The 14127-nt window shown below is 43.1% G+C and overlaps 2 protein-coding genes across 2 annotated transcripts in view; one reads left to right on the top strand and one right to left on the bottom strand.

The window, feature by feature from the left end:
- si:ch73-242m19.1 (uncharacterized) overlaps positions 1–14127 on the bottom strand; it is a 28422-nt gene that overhangs the window by 13874 nt on the left and 421 nt on the right. Inside the window, exons 2-18 of the mRNA XM_031828236.1 lie at positions 13783–13966; positions 13510–13623; positions 13103–13297; positions 12305–12449; positions 12026–12177; positions 11707–11859; positions 11226–11327; positions 10850–11014; positions 10650–10726; positions 10400–10541; positions 9825–10109; positions 4222–4587; positions 3768–3974; positions 3376–3545; positions 3039–3312; positions 2618–2820; positions 22–174 (exon numbers count right to left, since the gene is read on the bottom strand). Of these exons, the coding sequence (XP_031684096.1) occupies positions 22–174; positions 2618–2820; positions 3039–3312; positions 3376–3545; positions 3768–3974; positions 4222–4587; positions 9825–10109; positions 10400–10541; positions 10650–10726; positions 10850–11014; positions 11226–11327; positions 11707–11859; positions 12026–12177; positions 12305–12449; positions 13103–13297; positions 13510–13623; positions 13783–13966 (3087 nt within the window). The remainder of the gene's footprint in view (positions 1–21; positions 175–2617; positions 2821–3038; positions 3313–3375; positions 3546–3767; positions 3975–4221; positions 4588–9824; positions 10110–10399; positions 10542–10649; positions 10727–10849; positions 11015–11225; positions 11328–11706; positions 11860–12025; positions 12178–12304; positions 12450–13102; positions 13298–13509; positions 13624–13782; positions 13967–14127) is intronic.
- On the top strand, positions 5799–9310 carry LOC109894257 (uncharacterized). The gene is made up of 2 exons (XM_020487598.2): positions 5799–6208; positions 8227–9310. The coding sequence occupies exon 2, from the start codon at positions 8236–8238 to the stop codon at positions 8854–8856; it is 621 nt and encodes a 206-aa protein (XP_020343187.1). The 5' UTR covers positions 5799–6208; positions 8227–8235; the 3' UTR covers positions 8857–9310.

Genomic DNA, 14127 nt, shown 5'->3' with positions numbered 1-14127 from the left:
GTAACAGGGTAAGGAGGGTACCTGTCCAAACAGCTGTCGTCCTGCAGTAGTGCCGTAACAAACAGAGGTCTATGCTCTGCCTTGTCTCTCTGGACAGCAAACTCAAACTGCTCCGGGCGCACATACAGGTGGAACTCATCAAAGCCCAGCTCCAGAGCTTGTGTTTTGTATAACCTAGGAGAGTCAGACCATAATATAAACACTACAGAATGGACATTTTATACCATAAACACATTTAGTAACACTTACCTCAAAGCCTGCAAATACAGTGACGATAATCTCAGCGTAATGTAGTTTAAAATCTAATTTCCTGCAATTATATGCATTTTGCCATGGCTAATGCTGTTTTCCTCTGCTCAAACGTTATAACAAAATCAATGGGCATGTGGGTTGAATGCCCTTTTTTTTATGTTATTCTCCCTGACTGTCTAGCTTTTCTTTGGTTGTTAGTTCTCAAAGATGGTATCATTTAATATATACACTACCGTTCAAAAGTTTGGGTTCACTTAGAAATGCCCTTGTTTTTGAAAGAAAAGCATTTCTTGTCCATTAAAATAACATCAAATTGATCAGAAATACAGTGTAGACATTGTTAATGGTGTAAATGACTATTGTAGCTGGAAACGGCAGATTTTGAATGGAATATCTACATAGGTGTACAGAGGCCCATTATCAGCAAACATCCCTCCTGTGTTCCAATAGCACGTTGTGTTAGCTAATCTAAGTTGATCATTTTAAAAGGCTAATTGAGTATTAGAAAACACTTTTGCAATTATGTTGGCACAGCTGAAAACTGTTGTACTGATTAAAGAAGCAATAAAACTGGCCTTCTTTAGACTAGTTGAGTATCTGGAGCATCAGCATTTTTGGGTTCGATGGCAGGCTCAAAATGGCCAGAAGCAAAGAACTTTCTTCTGGAACTCGTCAGTCTATTCCTGTTCTGAAAAATTCCATGCGAGAAATTGCCAAGAAAGAAATCTCGTACAACGCTGTGTACAGTACTACTCCCTTCACAGAACAGCGCAAACGGTTTCTAACCAGAATAGAAAGAGGAGTGGGAGGCCCCGGTGCACAACTGAGCATGAGGACAAGTATATTAGAGCTTCATTAAAATTAAATAGTACCAGCAAAACACCAGTCTCAACGTCAACAGTGAAGACGCGACTCCAGGATGCTGGCCTTCTAGGCAGAGTTGCAAAGAAAATGCCATATCTCAGACTGGCAAATAAAAGATTAAGATCACAGACACTGGGCAGAAGAAGATTGGAAAAAAGTGTTATGGACAGATGGATCTCTAAGTTTGAGGTGGTCGGATCACAAAGAAGAACTTCGTGAGACGCAGAAAAAATGAAAAGATGCTGGAGAAGTGCTTGACGCCATCTGTCAAGTATGGCGGAGGCAATGTGATGGTCTGGGGGTGCTTTGGTGCTGGTAAAGTGAGAGATTTGTACAGGGTAAAAGGGATCTTGAAGAAGGAAGGCTATCACTCCATTTTGCAACGCCATGCCATACCCTGTGGACTTAGTTGGAGCCAATTTCCTCCTACAACAAGACAATCACTACAACAAGACAAGGTCCCAGCTCCAAACTATGCAAGAACTATTTAGGGAAGAAGCAGTCAGCTGGTATTCTGTCTACAATGGAGTGGCCAGCAGTCACCCGATCTCAACCCTATTGAGCTGTTGTCAAGCCAATCCAACTTGTGGGTGGTGCTTCAGGAAGCATGGAGTGAAATCTCTTCAGATTACCTCAACAAATTGACAACTAGAATGCCAAAGGTCTGCAAGGCTGTAATTGCTGCAAATGGAGGATTCTTTGACGAAAGCGAAGTTTGAAGGACACAATTATTATTTCAATTAAAAATCATTATTTATAACCTTGTCAACGTCTTGACTATATTTCCTATTAATTCTGCAACTCATTTCATGTATGTTTTCATGGAAAACAAGGACATTTCTAAGTGACCCCAAACTTTTGAACGGTAGTGTATATATATATATAGTTCAATATCTTTTCTGCATGGCCTTGAAGCTGATACGTAAAGCTGCTCTTGCTAGTATCACTGCAAGAGCAGTGTGCGTGTTTCTTATTTTTTCTCATCTTATTCAACTGTTACCATGCACCTGCAAAAAAAGATAGCTCAGATTTTCGAGTGCCTTTCGAATTCTGGTCATTTAGGTTGACCCTGAAACTGTTTTTCCATCCCGAAAATCACCACTTAGACGGCTCGCCTAAGAATTTTCATTACAGAAAAAAAAAATGTTATTTCCTCCATATTAAAGGGATAGTTTGAGATTTTGGCAATGAAGCCCTTTATCTACTTCCTCAAAGTCGAATGAACAAGAATAGCTAGCATGCTAACTGTTCCTGTAGACTTCCAGTCATTGCGCTAAAGCTAGTAAGCATTGGCTCATGAAACTATCTCAAACTTCCATCATACTGGACGCAGAGACATAAAAATGGTATCCACGGTAGTAGTCTGCTGGAGCTAGCAATATTCATAAAATAATAATAATACAATTCAGAATTCAAAAAAAGATTTACAAATCGCAGACCCCTTGCAGTACATACCCCTGAAATAACTAACTACAATCAATATAGGAAGAATCAACTCAACTGTGCCAGATGTGCAGTCTCTGCTGCTGACTCCATAAGGCGATGGCGGATGGTGACTAACTCCAGCAGCTTGGCGAAGGTTTCCACAGCAAAGAACTGTTTCTCCTTCCCCTGCTTCATGTCCTGCTCCTCAGCCGACCTGATCAGAGAGACCCCCAACGCTCGGACCAGGGAGGGGTCCTCCATGAAAACATCTGAAAACAACTGGAGCGAAAGAAAAAAAATCTGCTGCGATCTGTTTGCAATCATTGCACATAACAATATTGATATAGATTCCGTGTTTTTTTAACCTTTATTTACACAGGTGAGTCAATTAAGAAAATATAATTTTTACAATTAGAACTTCTCAAGTGGCAGGTGCAGCATATCAGTGTGAGGGAGATACTCGACTCCCTCGAATGTGAGGGAGATACTCGACTCACATCCTTTTGAGTTTGAGAGCTATAGTAGGCCCCGGGAGGATCCAGGGAGTGCCAGTGCTGCAGAGCCCGCTGTAGGAGTCTCTGTTCCAGGGTGACTCTCTCAGTCACCCCCCTGGCACGGTAGAGCTGGCAGAGCTCAGTGTGAGCCTGGGTCAGGGCCTGGTACATTTCAGAGGCCAGGCTTAGGGAGTGGTGCACCTCCAGAAGGAACACATTCATCAGGGCAGGACTGGTAACAAGAGGACAGACAGGCAGGGGTGTGCGCACCCATTTTTACATGAGCTATTTATTTATACTGTTTAACATGTTAGTCTGTTTTGAGGTGACATCACATTACACTGTGATCAGTCTATAATTCATGGGTAGAACTACGACTTGCCTGCCACCACCGAGGGACACCAGGTGTTTGGCCACATAGTTAGGAGGAAGACCATAGTCACAAGGAGTAGCTTCCTGTCCCTGACCTCCTCTCCACACCCGGTGGAGGTATTGCCGCTGACGATCTATCTAATAGTCAACATAACACAGTTAGAGAGACCTTTAGAACACATGGCATGGAAAAGTTAATATATATTCGACTTCAAAACCTATTGCTTTTATTAGCTTTGCTAATCCCGGCCAATAGTTTATTAATGGTCCTTCAAGCCAGATACACCTGTTATGATTCAACTATCCACACGGGCATCAATAGCTCTCTAGGCTGTGCCACAATTTTCCAGAAACAATTACTTGGTTGTCCAGCACGGCTCTGATGAGTTGCTGGTGTGTCTGCATGCAGACCATCTCTGCCCGGTAGGCCTGAATAAAGTACTCTGCTCCTATGTCCAGGTGTAGCCGAGGCCTTCTGTGCATGATGTCTGTGATGACCTGAGCCAAGGAGAACCTCTCCTCTGGTCCTGTCACATGCTGGTATGCCTCAATATAGCAGTTCAACAACTGGAAATTAACAGAGGGGGCATGGTTCACATAATGACACGCAATATACTAGACTTAAAATAAATTGATTCTCACCTGGGTCGTGTTCATTAGGCATCAATGAGAAGAAAACAGACTGAAACAGGGAGGGACTAAATGTACATGTCCAATGAGAAATGTGAATTTTTGTTTTCCGTTTCAGAACATTTTAAGATGTTTTCTGTTATGTGCCCTAATGAACACGGCCCCGTTCAGCATATTTGCTAACCTGCACTTTGCTCTCCAAAAAAGCAGCTTCGCATGTCCACAGGTCTAGGAGAACTGCAACTCTATCCACATCTGTCTGAGCCCAGGCAGAGTGGAGGTCTGTCGCTGCAGAGCTAGGTGACCTCTCAGACTGACCCTTGACCCTGCTGCCCTCAGACTGGCCCTTGACCCTCCAACTACTCCTCTGGATGTAGTGTGAGCCCAGAAGAATCAGTGTGTCTTCCAGCTCCTCCAGGTCCTTCAGAGCCACGTCGTACACCACGTAGAGCCCTCGCTGGTCCTGGGTGTGGACATATCTCTCCTCAGTGGTGTAGAAATCATGAAGATTCTCCACCTCTGGGTACTCCATGAACTCGGAACAGTGAACCTGTAGTCACAGTAAAACCAATATCAATTCCCTAAAGAAACTTTGACATAGCAGACGCACTCGCTCAATCACTCACTTACTCACTCACTCATGCACACACACACACACGTGCACACGCACACACACACACATTCATACTACACCCATGGGCGGCAGGTAGCCTAGTGGTTAAGAGCGTCGGGCCAGTAGCCGAAAGGTTTCTGTTTCGAATCCCCAAGCTGACTAGGTAAAAAAATCTGTCTATGTGCCCTTGAGCAAGGCACTTAAACCCTAATTGCTCCTGTAAGTTGGTCTGGAGGAGAGTGTCTGCTAAATGACTAATATTTACATCACAACTTCTGCTACCAGACTCTTATTATGATTGCACAATTAAACACTTGCCCCCCAAAACACGTGTAAATATTGGATGACGCTTAGAAAAAAGTGTTCCAAAAGGGTTCTTCGGCTGTCCCCATAGATCTTCTTTTTTCCCCCAGTTAAAACCCTTTTGGGTTCCAGGTTGAACTCCTTTCGGTTCAATGTAGAACCCTCTGTGTAAAGGAAACTTTACATGGAACTCAAAAGGGAAAAAAACAAAAAACAAAAAGGGTTATTCAAAGGGTTGGGGACAGTCAAAGAACCCTTTTATGTTCTAGATAGCACCTTTTGTTCTAAGAGTGTATAATTTGTGCTTTCCAGCATAACACTTATGCTAAAATGTTTATTCTATTCTACTGAGCCATTTACTTTGTGTTCTTATTCTTATGTGTGGTGGAAATTCTACCTTTAACTAATATTACTTTTATGAAAAACGTATTATAATAAGGAGGCTGGTCGCCCCATCCCCGCTGGTGAGATGGAGTGAAAGCCCAAAAAACAGACAGAGTACAGGAGCATCATATAGTCAAGCTACCCCGTGCAAGCATCTGCAAAACATGCGACCCTTTGTATGTGTATGAGCCTGTTGCAAGTGGGTGAGGACAACAGGGGCCAGAATGGCAGGAACCGGACATACGTCCTCTAACCGTAGCTCCACAGTTCCCCCAAGTTTAAATGGGGTTTAACAGACGATTTCCCTCACATATGTTTATTATATTTTATTGCTGTTGCATTGTCAAGAAGGAACCTGCAAGAAAACACCCTGTGTAAACACCCTGTGTACACCCTGTGTATCCCATACATACGACTAATAAAACGTGATCGTTCACAAGAAGTCTGGAAGTTGTGGAGAGTGGGGTAGGGGGTGTTGTGTTTGTACAATACTATTGTGCTGTGGTTCCAGATATTGTTAAATGAAAAACATTGGACACAAAACAACATCGACCACCTTAAATATCAGGTAATATCAGGTCCCCACTGTCCATGGGATCTTATTCATTATGATCATGAGGATTAAAACTGGTCCTAGATCAGAGAAACTAATTTGAATATGTGGCAGAAAGAAGGGAACTTCGAACTCAGTCCAACACAGGACTGAGTCACTTTCAGTTTCATTTCCTGTACACTGTGGTCTTCATGGTTAGTCCTGCCTCCTTATCGCACAACACACTCATAAACACTGTGAGATGGGTAAAATAGCTGTCATTACAGGTCTTTTAGACGTGAGGAGAGGAAGGAGAGCAGCACCACAACACCAGCTACAGTAAGTTACTGTAAATATAACATATTTGATGTGTTTGTTTGTGTGATCTTGTTTGTCCATATCAGGTGTGTATACTTAAGAGCCACTGAACAGTGTGTTTTTCTGTTGCTCATTAGAAAAACAAGATTTCAGTCTTAGTCGTGTGTGTGGACAGAGCCACTAAACATATTTTTCACACCAATGCAACTTTTCCTACCATAAAAGCGTTGTAAGAGATTGCCTTCTATTTATTATACAACATGGTTGAATATTTTCCTTAAAGACCCAGGGCAGTTGTTTTTTTTTCATCTCAATATCAAATCATTCCTGGGTAACAATTAAGTAACTTACTGTAATATTTTCCATTAAAAACTATTTCTCAAGCAATAATTTTGCTAGGACTGTCTGGCAGTTGTCTGAGTGAGGGACCTAAGAGGAGGGGACTCATGGGAGGGATATTTAACTTGAAAACAAACTGTTATTGACAGAGAGTTAGAACTCTCTTTGTTATTGGTGTATTAACAATCTAAAACTCCATCCATGCAAAACCTGCTGATTAGAAGGTCCTGGCTAAATTGTATTTTCAACAAGGCACTATTCAGAACACTGAACACATTTTTTCACACGTTTATAGAGATAGTTTCATCAATATTATACAAAACACAGGTAAAGCAGAATGTTGACTGCACTGGGCCTATGAAGTTCCATGGTATGCACTATTCATCTCGAACGGCTAGATGTTCTTTACCATTCGGCCATCAGATTTGCCACCAATGCTCCTTATAGGACACATCACTGCAGTCTATACTGCTCCGTAAACTGATCATCTCTGTATACCCATCGCAAGACCCACTGGTTGATGTTTATTTATAAACATTAGGCCTCACTCCCCCCTATCTGAGACGTCTACTGCAGCCCTCATCCTCCACACACAACACCCGTTCTGCTAGTCACATTCTGTTAAAGGTCCCCACACATCCCTGAGTCGCTCCTCTTTTCAGTTCACTGCAGCTAGCGACTGGATTGAGCTGCAACAAAGACACTCTTACTGACAGTTGTAGCTGTTTTGTGTGATGCATTGTTGTCTCTACCTTCCCTTTGTGCTGTTGTCTGTGCCCAATAATGTTTATACCATGTTTTGTGCTGCTACCATGTTGTGCTGCTGCCATGTTGTTTCTATGTTGTGTTGCTACCATGCTGTGTTGTCATGTGTTGCTGCCTTGCTATGTTGTTGTCTTAGGTCTCTCTTTATTGTAGTCTTGTGTTGTCTCTCTTGTTGTGATGTCATGTGTTGCTGCCTTGCTATGTTGTTGTCTTAGGTCTCTCTTTATTGTAGTCTTGTGTTGTCTCTCTTGTTGTGATGTCATGTGTTGCTGCCTTGCTATGTTGTTGTCTTAGGTCTCTCTTTATTGTAGTCTTGTGTTGTCTCTCTTGTTGTGATGTCATGTGTTGCTGCCTTGCTATGTTGTTGTCTTAGGTCTCTCTTTATTGTAGTCTTGTGTTGTCTCTCTTGTTGTGATGTCATGTGTTGCTGCCTTGCTATGTTGTTGTCTTAGGTCTCTCTTTATTGTAGTCTTGTGTTGTCTCTCTTGTTGTGATGTCATGTGTTGCTGCCTTGCTATGTTGTTGTCTTAGGTCTCTCTTTATTGTAGTCTTGTGTTGTCTCTCTTGTTGTGATGTCATGTGTTGCTGCCTTGCTATGTTGTTGTCTTAGGTCTCTCTTTATTGTAGTCTTGTGTTGTCTCTCTTGTTGTGATGTGTGTTTTGTCCTATTTTTATATTTATATTGTATTTATTTTTCATTTTTAATCCCAGGCCCCTGTCCCCACAGGAGGCCTTTTTGCCTTTTTCTTAGGCCGTCATTGTAAATAAGAATTTGTTCTCAAAATACTTGCCTAGTTAAATAAAGGTTAAATAAAGGTTAAATAAAGGTTAAATAAAGGTTAAATAAAAATAAATAAATACAATATTATGGGATTTTATTGCACACAATCACACCTACTAAAGTTCTCTAAAGTTCTCTCTCTCTCTCTCTCAAGGGTACCACCATGGTTCGAGGTACGTTGAACACTATGGAAGATCTAAGACTCTCTGGGTTTGGTCATCACTTGCCCAGGCATGGACTCAAGCTCCTGTTCTGGTTCGCCAAGAATTACATCGACTTTGATATCATGGGTGAAATGGTTGCAAGATACAACCCCAACGAGGGGGGCTTTGACTTCCATCCCTTCCAGAACAGACCGGAGTGGGACTACAGCAATGTGACCACAACTATAGCTGTAATTACCTGCAATTTTCTGCTCCCCGATAATGTCCACCCATACTATATAGTGGGCAACCTGAATCTGGAAGAATCCAATTGCCTTCCTCAGTATGTGAGAAAAGACTTCACTGGTGACCAAGACGACAGCAACATGGACCGCCTCATCATCAGTCTGCGTCCCGACGGGACTGTGGATAAGGTTTATGTGACCCAGCATGACGATGACGGTCTGAGTTTTGACCCTGACAACACCTACCGCGTCACCAGGGGTCTGCTCAGGGACATCCGTGGCCTAAAGCTGCGTAAGTTCCTGAAACAGGCAGGCTATAGCAACCGCCAGCCAATCCTACACATGAATGATTATGAGGACATTCTGAGTTATTTTGAAGACTTATTGAGACTGTAGTGTAGTACAGAGCTCTTTAACCATGATTCCACTGTTAATCTGATTCTGACGTGAAAGGACAGGACAGGAAAACTGCAGTATAGTTTTGCTTAGCCTTTTTCAACGTGTATTATGTAGGTACCTGATTGTATTTTCATTGTATGCTGTTGTAACCCCCCCCCCCTCCTGTCTTGTTCATTGTTTTGTCCTTTAGCTGTGTCATGATGAAATTGATTTTTGAAAAAAAAAAGATCTATTTAGCATTACTATGCTATTGGTAATACAAAAACCATATAAATATTTTCTATACAACATTATTGTATGTGTGTGTGTCTAGCTCATGCAAATCCAATGTTCTGAATAGTGCCTCTTGACTCTACCATAATACCTTTCTGTCAAAAAAAATCTGTGCAGTAAAACTGTTTTGTATAATTTTGAACAAGAGCGGATTAAACTAACACTGTAAAAAAAAATATGCAAATGTGATCAGTGTTATTTTCTGATAAATGCTATTTGAAAATACAATCTACGCAGGACCTGGTTCTGCATGGGTGGAGATTCGGTGTGCCTCGTGAAATCCTCAGGCAGTATAAGTTAATAGACCAAAAACAAATGGAGTTCCAAACCAGAAGAGGACAACTGTGTGGAATGAAACAGCCCAGGGTCAGATTAGCCTGGTCCTCAGACCAGGCTGCAAGGGTTACCAGAACTGCTTGAGCTAGTGACCTCAATTGACTGTAACTCACACACTTGGGCCCGTATTCACAAAGTGTCTCAGAGTGGAGTGTAAACACATGAAAACGCCATTTTGATCCTTTTTTATTTAATGCAAGTGTTTACACTGCTTTTGAGGAAAAATGTGTTGAAAGTTTAGGGTGCATTATTTTATTCACCTCTAATGGTGAGTGTTTACTTACTTATTTTCTTCACCCCTACAAATCACTAATGTCATTAATGTCTCAGGTTGTACTGTAGCTGTGATGCCTTACCTTGTAGTCAACAGGAGTGTTGTGGCTGTAGAGGTGAGAGCCCAGACCTCCGACTGTCCCACTGCACCCTCTGGCCGCATTCATCCAGCTTGACTCCTCAGTGGTGCTGACCAAATCACCTCCTCCTCCTCCTGCTTCCCCTCTTCCTCCTCCTCCTCCTGCTGCTCTTCCTCCTCCTGCTCCTCCTCCACATGCTCCTCCTCCCTCCACACTCATCCCAGCTGTGTCAAAAGTCAGGGTTCTCTCTATGGACCTCAGGTAGTTTAGAATGCCTAGGGAGATGTGCTTTAAGGGAGAGAGGACGGGTAAGACAGCTCAGGCTCCAGAGGGAATGGCAGGGTAAATAATATGACACAGTAGATAATGGATAGCAGTTCAGCATCCCAAGAGAGACTCACTGGGGAAGAGAGGACAGCTCAGGGTTCAGTGGGAGCGACAAGAGTATAGAGAGCAGTCCCTAACAGTCTAAAAGTCTACCCTGAACCTCCCTTGTGGTCTTGTGTGGCGCTAGCTACGCCAAGGTCATCGTTTCAATTCCTCCAGCAATCACGTAAGTCTCCTTGGATAAAGCTCACCTGCAGTTCCCTGATCTTGAGGTGTCGAAGGTAGAGGAGTGACAGGTAGGCTCCCCTGGCTGTGACGGTGTCCGAGGTACCCTCTTCCCCTTCCTGGCCCTCATCCAAACCCAACAGCTGCATGCTACTCAGGTAGCTATAGCTGGGATGAATGAGAGAGAAGGGACACCAAATAAGCAAAAGGCATTCCGTTTCATTTCAATGAGACCCACATCCAAGTGATCCTATTCTGTCCTTCTTAATAATGTACCTTTCATTTACTTTCTTGACTGAAGTGGTTCTGCTCTTTGTGTTGCTTTTTTCCTGTCCTCCACATCCACTGGATTCCTAGCAGGGGGAAAAATGCTAATTGTGGTTGGAATGAACCCAGACACAATCCATTTAACATGATGAAAAAGCATTGTGTCTTTGTAGCACACATAATCACATCTCTGACTAGGTAATACATGCCTGATAAAGATTGGCAGCGCTGTAAATGCTGGTCCAGATCTGCAAGGTGTTGTGTCTGTTGGTGTGTGACGATGTCAGAGATGATGAGGGCTGGATGGCCTGAGGGTCACATACCTGGGAAGCATGCTCCCTCAGGGCCTCAGTCACTACGGCAGGATCTGACAGCTGGGGAGGGAGAGAGTGAGGGGAGAGAGCGAGAGAGAGAGAGAGAGAGAGAGAGAGAGCGAGAGAGAGAGAGGTGTCACTGTGAGTATGCAAAATAACACGATTGAAAGTCATTGTAGTTAGCCCATACTTCGATACACGATACAAGCTATAGAGATGAACGTTAATAGGTCATTTATAAAATCCCTCCTTTAGGTGTTAGACTGTTTACCTGGAGAAACCTGCAGTGAGTCCTCAGCAACTCATCATAAGACTGGAGCTCCTTCAGCTTGGTGACAAGTTTCTGTTGCCAGGGATCCCGTTTGGGCTTCACCTGTTTTGTTAGTGTTTAGTCAGAAAATAAACATTAGGGATGGGATTTAAAGGTTTTGGGCACTGGTCAGCCGGGCTAGTAGGCTGCAATTTGTTTTTAGCCTAGGTCCAAAATCTGTGCCATGCCATATTTGCTAATACAACATTTTACTAGTTTGGCACATTTTCTTCTAGCCCAGTCTGAAAAGTACTAGCCTCTGGATAAAGGGCTAGATCAATTTCCATCCCTTATATATCAGCGTTCCTGACACCTTTTCTCCAATCATCTCTGAACTAACTTGTTAGCACTTCAAGTGTTATAAAACCAAGTACTATGCAGGACAAGGATTGACAGGAGAGAGATCACGACAGAGACCGGGACAATCCCTCTCTCTCCAGACCTGAATGTATGGTATCCAGTTAGCACTCTTCCTCAGAGCCATGGTGCTCCTCTTTGTCCCCCACTGTCCCTCTACAGCCTCTGTCCCATCATACTGGAGGAAGGTCTTCATCACCTCCTGCTGTCTGAAGATCACCCTGAACTCCTTTGAGATCTGATCAACAAACAAAGGACCAGATTCCGAGTTGAGGTAAATGCGAACAGCTCAGACGTTCCCATAACTTATTAATTGACGCCAATGAGAAAAGTACGTGCGGATCTACACCAAGAGAGTACACGACGGACCAAATAACTTGACATGTATGTTACAACGGTACTACCATGCTGAAGAGCTCCATCTCGTCTGCAGTGTTCCTGATGTTTTGGGTGTCGTAGGGCAAACGGAAGTAGGAGACCAGGCATTGTAGTTCTGGGAGGAACTCCTCCAGTTTCACAGTGTGCATGGGTACTTGGTTAGCCAGTCTAAACATCCCTACAGAAAGGAACGATCACGAGCATGAATGAATCTCTTTTGTACCCACATGTAGAGTTACATCGAGTTCAAGTAAGACATTTAAATGTAGAGGTTCAATAAGGGTAACAGTCAATGTTGGTGTTACCCTCAAGCCCAGCCAAGACTTGGTCTTTATCTTCTGAAGATGTGTGGACACATTCAACCAGCACTGGGGAACTTGATGGGGACTTCCTTAATAACTCAGAAGATTCTTTATCCCTCTTCTCAGAGGCTGGGATGTAGTGGATCACCTGTAACCCATCATATAGTGTGAGGTAACAAACGGTCTTATTTCTAAATACATCTATTACAAGGTATTCATCCACCCATCCCAAAAGTCAACCAAGCTTTGGGGTGCATCTCAGTAGTCTAAAGTGACTTCCTCTCCTTGTCTCTTTTTCTTTATCTGCTCTAATCTAAACTTGCCTTTGCTTTCAGCTACATGGCGATGAAGGAGAGGAGACGAGTAGAGGAAGCCACTTTTAGACCATTGAGATGCAGCCATAGGATGCACCCTGAATGGTACCTTCTTCCCTGGAGCACTACTTTTGACCAGAGTCCTATGATCCCTGGTCAAAAGTAGTGCACTATATATAGTGAACAAGTTTAGATTTGGGACATACACATAGGGCAATGTAGTGAAAAAGCAATGTGTTAAGTGAAAATTGTACCATCAACCTCATTGTAATCTGGCAACGAGATTTAATTTGAAACTTTTTTTCAACAATGTGCATTTCAACAAAGAGGCAACTATTTATATATTGCTTAATCTCCTCCTTATAATGCACATTGTTAAAATTATTTCACAGTGCCAGATTCCAATGAGGTTTACGGTAAATTTTGCACTTAACACATCACTTTTGCGCTACAAAAACATCACCCATAGTCTCTCTGATGGCCTTACTGTCAGGAAGTGGTGGATGGTCTTCGAGGCATGCAGGTGACAGACCAGCCAGGTGAGGTAGATGGTCACATCTTCCTGGGTGACCGTGTTGATGGGGTTGCCCCGCCCTGTCAGGACCTTCTCCCTGGAAACAGCCAGTCTCCTGGCCCGCTGGACAGCATCCTCATACTCACTGACCAGGTTTGATACCTGGGCCTGGTGGAACAGTATGGTGAAAGAACACACCCGACCTGGGTTCAAATAGTATTGGTTTTCTTTCAAATACTTTAGTGCTTGATTTAGCTTTCCTGGTGGAACACCACAGAAATCAACTGTTCATGTAAAAAGGGATTTATTGATTGATCCATTATCCTCTATTACTCGTGAAAAACTAAGGTGATTTATTAAATATCAACGTGCCAGGTTACCTTGTAGAAGGGATACAGCTGCTCAATGATGTGGGAGTGACGACAGAACCTTCTCCATCTCAGCATCAGCAGGTACTTGATCTGGGCCAACTGGTAGCATCGGTCTGCATAAAACTACCATAAATACACTGAGTGTACAAAACAAAACACCTTCCCAATTTTGAGTCGCACCCCCTTTTACCCTCACAAACACCTTCAATTTATCAAGGCAGCAGCGGGGGCCCTGAGCGTCACCAATGTGATCCCAATGACATTATAATCAGCCCAGTTTACCTGGTGCAGGAGAAGAGGCAGACTCTCAGGTGTGTACTCCAGGCTTAGGCAACTTTGCAGCTCTCTCTGTAGCACATCAGACAGAGGCACCACTGGCAGTGCCTCTGCCACCTGAAGACCTCTCCTCAGGACCTGCTCTCTCTCCATACGAAAGTACGATACATCTTTTGGAACTGGAACTGAGCTATAGTACGATGGAAAATATATATATATATATATAGAATACAATAAAATACAATAGAACATCTACAAATAAAAGGCAGCCAGTATCAAACAGGAGAAAATCGCAATCACTGGCATTTTAACTGGGCAACTTTATTTTGCTCACAGACCTCCCTCATATCC

Source organism: Oncorhynchus kisutch, linkage group LG7 (genome assembly GCF_002021735.2).
Source record: "Oncorhynchus kisutch isolate 150728-3 linkage group LG7, Okis_V2, whole genome shotgun sequence".
NCBI lineage: Eukaryota > Metazoa > Chordata > Actinopteri > Salmoniformes > Salmonidae > Oncorhynchus > Oncorhynchus kisutch.
Note: the sequence above shows the minus strand (reverse complement) of the source record. Positions and strands in the feature narration are given on the sequence as shown.